Genomic DNA, 6,023 nt, shown 5'->3' with positions numbered 1-6,023 from the left:
TTTGCAAGACTTGGAATATGAGCAATGATTGTGGAACGGAGAGATGTGTTTGAGAAGGATGGAGGAAAAGGACAAACACAGAAGCAGAAGGGCTCCGGCTCTTTTCCCTGTTTGGCGCACCCGCTGTCCTGTCTGAAATTTAAATTTAAAGTATGCGATTTATCAATTAAATTTCGACCAGGCTCATTCTGTCATTCAGCTTCAATGGCAGCTAAATGGGCCAGCTCTCTGGTCACTTGATTTGGCTGCGTCCATGTGGCTAAACCTTTAAAACTGATTCGCATTAAATAACAGATTAAGGGCTACGCATTAAAAAAGGGGTCCTGACCCGAATTGCCACAAAAAGGGACCACCGAAGGTTCAATTTTCTCCGAGCGTGTTTCACGTGGCGGGAGAAACGACATGATTAGTAATCTCAAGGGTCCCTCTCAACCACCAAAAAAAGAAAAAGAAAAAGAAAAAAATAAATAAAGCCATTGAAAAAGACATCATAGTGGACCTGGGCCCAAACGGAGCCCATGATTAAATATTTCCAACAAAAAGCTCGGAGACAATGGGCTTCCATTGTAATTGACGGGTCAAACTTGAAAACCTCATCGCAAAATGAGATGGCGCGATCTATATTGGCCGTGACGCGTCGCTCTGTGATTGAAGTTGAACACAGCCAGACCAATTTAACTGGAGAGAGCAGCTGATGAGCGGAGTCTCCAGCATCTCTTCTTGAAGAAGCAAGCAATCTTCTGTTCGTCCGATCTCATATAGTCACCGATCCGCCCTTTGATTTCAGCGATCGGGTTTGTCTGCTCCCAAATGACTTCAGTTATACTCTAATTTTTTTTCTCAATAATTTGATTCGATTAATTAATTTTTCCGAGGGAAACGATAATCTCGATCAGAACAGCAGCTTTTTCAAGTTCATGAACTTATGAAATTTCAAGATTCATCAACGAAGTTCTATGAAATTTGAGTAAAGGCTGCATTTATCATTTTCTAGGTTATACACTCTCAGGAATATACAGGAACTTGATGTAGGAAACCATTTTGGAAATGAGAAAAAGGCGTTTGACTATTGTGAGGAAACGGTAGTCCCAGATTTATGTACGATGAACAATATTCTGACACTACAAGAATTAAGCGAAATGAAAGTTTAATAACTTTTAACAAGTAAATTCATCTTCGGGAAACAGATTGACAGAACAAGTAAATAAAAACCTGTCTTGAAATTGCTTACTGTGTATGTGAAAGCAGCACGAGTTAATTACTTCGGGAAAAATTGTTAACTATGATTTATATTGATGGCATAACATGTAGAATGTAGTAATAATTGATATGCTAGAATTTATTTTTATTTTTACTTTTTGGTTGGTAGATTTTTCAGACTTGGATGTCACTGAGATTTAGGCTGTCTATGGAGGTTACTGCAATTTCTTGAAAGGAGAGCATACATTTCTCACTCACCATTATTGGTTATTACAAATTGTAATAATTGTATTCATATACATGCACATATACATAAGCTAGTGTTGCCATGAGGCCTGATTGATTATTGAAAATTTCATATTTATATGATTAGATGCATTTTTTATTACACCCAATCTTTCATGTAATATTCTGTGATTTGTTGCATATAGTTTAATTAGTGTAAATGAATTATGTATTTCTTTGTTGAAGTAATATGAAATATTAGCGAACAAAAGCTTTAATCCTCACTTAGCATGCATAAGGACATTTCAGGACCTTTAGATGAGTGTTTCCCTTAATGGAAATGCATACCTCCGATAGATCCTGAATATTTATCCCATGCTGGCTTCTTGTTTTGCAGCCGATATGGATATATCTACAATGGACCGTGGACAACTTACTCTACTAGGATCTGCAGGTTGCGTAATGCTTTCAATGCATTTTACAGTCCAGCTCGTATCACAGCATCTGTTTTACTGGAAGAACCCAAAGGAACAAAAGGCCATAATCATTATCGTCCTTATGGCTCCAATATATGCTGTTGACTCATTTGTAGGGTTGTTAGATTTCCAGGGAAGTAAAGCATTCTTTATGCTTTTGGAGTCAATTAAGGAATGCTATGAGGCTCTGGTTAGTGTGTTTTACTAATGTATAATTTGGCTGTCATCGGGCTTCTTTCATGTTCACTCATCAGCTCACAGTTAACTCATCATTATGTTACTTGCAGGTGATTGCTAAGTTCCTGGCTTTATTGTATAGCTACTTGAACATATCCATCAGCAAAAACATAGTGCCAGATGGAATTAAAGGGAGAGAAATTCACCACTCATTCCCAATGACACTTTTCCAGGTGAGAAAGAAGTTATCCTCTCTTTATTTCCCCAGGGTCAATCTGAGAAGATTATCTTCAATAATGTGTTATGGTAAGAGCTATTTCAATTTCAATAGGGTTTGTGTCTATAACTAAGACTCAAGAAGGAGATGTTATTTCAAATCTAAATTCAAATATTAATCTTGGATAAACATAAGATTTCATTTCATATGTTAAACAAGTTGGCAGCAAAGACATAAATCATCTGTTTTCTTGCTTCTGTCTGTCTCAATCTTTGAAGATAATTTAGCTTTGGCTTGACAACAATTGAATCACATTCCACTGATCTGTTTTCAGTTTCTTCTGAGATCAGAATGCATTTATGTTTTACATGTTAGGTTTTTTTATGAGATAAGATTCATATGTATTCCAAAACACATATTTATAAGACAAGCTTTGTGAGTTCTCGATATGGCTAGAAGAATATCTGACACTTGTGGTTCTAAAAACTGCAGCCTCGAACCGTCCGTCTGGATCACCATACACTGAAGCTTCTCAAATATTGGACATGGCAGTTTGTTGTCATCCGTCCTGTATGCTCCATTTTGATGATAACACTACAGATTCTTGGGATATATCCCAATTGGTTGAGCTGGACATTCACCATCATTCTTAACATTTCAGTTTCACTGGCTCTTTATTCCCTTGTCTTGTTTTATCATGTGTTTGCAAAGGAGTTGAAACCACACAAGCCCCTGACAAAGTTCATGTGCGTCAAAGGGATTGTTTTCTTCTGCTTTTGGCAGGTACAACTTCACATCCCCTTCCTTCTTAATTGCTTTGTAAAAGTTGTTGAAGAGCATTGGATAACTTGAAAGTAAAATTTCTATGGTTGAACCCCTTCTAGACATTAGAAAATAAACTAAAACAAATGGGCAAACTACACTGGAATGTTTCCACCTAGAAAATTTATGGATTTTGAGTCATCATCTTAGTCAGATGGTTAAATCCATTTTGAATTTTTAATGGACCATTTAAAATGTTATGAATCAAACTAATCCTCATTCGACTGGAGAGTAGAACTTCCTAATTTTGGCACTTAGGCATTTCTACTCATTTTTCAAGTCCAGTTTGAGTTCTGCTGGACTTGATGACTTATGCATTTTTGCTTTGAATTACCAACAAATTGAATAATCCATGCATAGAAATTGGGTGGGGACTCAATATCGATTCAAGGAGCTGTTCAAATCATTGCTTTTGTTTAATTTACATTTCTAGGTGCAATAAAGTTGAATAAGCACCACATAGAAGTTGGTTAAGGACTCAATAATGACTCAAGCTGCTAGTTTGAGCCATTTCATCTGTTTAACTGACCTTTCATCATGTTTTCTGGTGGTTCACTGCAGCATTGGTTAAAAATAAAATGTCAAACATTTTAATAAGTTTAATTCTAGCATAGAATGACTATATAGCCTGGTTTTGGGCAGGAAAGAGGGAAAATTCATGTCTCACCTAGCATAGAATGACTCTACAGGTGGTTGTTGGGAGGTGAGCGGCTTTAGGATGAGAACTGGTGGTTCTTACAAATTACCCTTAGAGAAATGGCTTCATTGTTTTGCAAACTAATGGGGGGGCTTTGTAGAAAAGTATGGTGGTTTGGAGATTTTGCAAAAAAACAGATCCCGGTGGTTCAAACTTCAAAGGAGTTTGGGGGTGATTATGGGGGCTTAGGGTTTGGAGGGCTATTATGAATGGCTTTAACCATTTTATAAGAGAAGTTGCCTTCAAGGAGGAGATGTGCCCTTTATGATATTTTGAAAGGATTTTCATGCGGTGATGTAAATCCTAATTGCCATGGTTCTACTGCACCAAAAGTTTGCAAGAGAAGCTTCCAAATCTCCTTTTCTTTTTTTCTTTTTTCTTTTTTTTTTTTTTTTTTTTTTTTTTTTGATAAATGAGAAGTTTTCTCCATATGATTGAGTTGTTTAACAAGGCTTCGATTTGTGATGTTGTGAGGTGGGTGGATGAGGGTGTGAAGTGGAATGTGGTGTCCATAGAAAACCTCTATGCTTGAAAATTGGAAAGCATCAAGACCCTCTGTTTCTAGGTGCATAGAGGTGTGAGAGATAGTATGATGAGGCTTAATAGCACAAATTGAATTTTCTCATTAAAGATCCTAGTTTTAGAAGTTAGCTCCTTGAAGTGGGGGGCAACTTCCTTGTGCACAAAAGTGGCTTCGCTTGGGCATAGCTTAGACTCGGTGTTCAGGGTGGATCACTTAATCAACAGGACCCCAATCCATGCATCATGTGTCAACCTATCATGAGGCTGTAGAATCAGTGGACCACCTTTTCTTATATTTCATGTGGCACCAGATATTTTTGGTTTTCGACTATTTTCTTTTTGACATTTTATACATGATACCCTTAAGTTGGTTGGTATGCTTTCTATTGGAATCTTGCTGCTGGAAATAGGAGGTTAATGAGGGTTCAATGAATGATCCCCATGCATTGTTTTGGTGCTTGGCAAGGAGAGGAATGGGAGAAAATTTCAGGATTAATGATCATTTTTTGGTAAAGTTCGAAGTTACTTTAGCTAAGCCTCATTCTAGACATGGTGGATTTTCTTAGAGAGTGGACTCCCTTTGTTGGATTTGTTGCCACTCCTTAAATTGCAATTGGGTTTCCCTTTTCCTCTCTTTCTTCCAATTCCTCTAATTATATATCCTGCTTGTGCATGGGTGTTGCCTTTTCTGTTGCAATAAACTTCCATAGATCCCACTCATACAGCAGACATGGGTGTATATTGATTTCTGTCTTGATGTCCTTTTTTTCCTGCTAGAAGTTTTCCTTCAAAGGTTTTTTGAAATTTGAATATTGCTTGAATAAATTACTTGCTCACAGAGGCCATTTTTAACCACATGCAGGGCATAGTGCTCGAGATTCTAGTTGCACTGGGCGTCATTCGATCACACCATTTCTGGTTAGATGTGGAGCACATTCAAGAAGCTATTCAGAATGTCTTGGTTTGTGTCGAGATGGTTGTCTTCTCTGTTCTCCAGCAGTATGCATTCCATGTTGCACCCTATAGTGGAGATATGGAAGCAAAACTGAAACTAAGCAAGAAGCGTGAATAAACATTCAAGACCTGAAACGAAATGGAGAAATGCAATATAGAATATATGCTTAGAAATGCATTTCTGAGTATTGCACTTCTTAATTGCCTGTGGCACTGGAGAAGCGCTTTAGCAACATTTCATGGCATTATTCTAAAAGACAGAAAGATTATATATGATTACCATGCTGTTGTTACGGCTGCTGTGATGCATTACGTGAGTGTATGTTTTGTTTCTTCTGCTGTGACAGTTAGAAGTTTGGTGATGATATTATGGAAGGCTGATGCGAGCAACTACCATTTACCGGGCCTAATGTTTACTTCGTCAAAAAACATTTGTGTTGTTTTTGGTATGTTACTCGACATGTTCTTGTATGATTTTCATTTTTTCTATTTCTGGAAATTAGAAAATAATTCTTATATTTTTTGCTTCTTTAGAATATTTTACCTTCTTTATCAGTTTCATCTTTTGGAAATATTTTTTTTGATGGATATCATTCCATATAAGCATGTCATCTTTTAGAAATATGAAACATAACCTTTTTTGGTAAACATACATTTTGTCGAATTTCTTATCTTTATCTTATAAAATAAATTCAAATTATATAAAAATTATTACTATTTTCTGGTTTTAAAA

The 6,023-nt window shown here is 36.6% G+C and overlaps 1 protein-coding gene across 1 annotated transcript; it reads left to right on the top strand.

Annotated features, from left to right (window-relative positions):
- The first annotated feature begins 557 nt into the window (after positions 1-557).
- Positions 558-5,808, top strand: LOC100254613 (uncharacterized). The gene is made up of 5 exons (XM_002268918.5): positions 558-794; positions 1,823-2,091; positions 2,189-2,311; positions 2,788-3,078; positions 5,199-5,808. Exons 2-5 carry the CDS (start codon positions 1,828-1,830, stop codon positions 5,406-5,408), a joined length of 888 nt encoding a protein of 295 aa, XP_002268954.2. The 5' UTR covers positions 558-794; positions 1,823-1,827; the 3' UTR covers positions 5,409-5,808.
- The last annotated feature ends 215 nt before the right edge of the window (positions 5,809-6,023 follow it).

This window comes from Vitis vinifera, chromosome 10 (assembly GCF_030704535.1).
Source record: "Vitis vinifera cultivar Pinot Noir 40024 chromosome 10, ASM3070453v1".
NCBI lineage: Eukaryota > Viridiplantae > Streptophyta > Magnoliopsida > Vitales > Vitaceae > Vitis > Vitis vinifera.
This window is presented reverse-complemented; position numbering and strand designations above follow the sequence as displayed.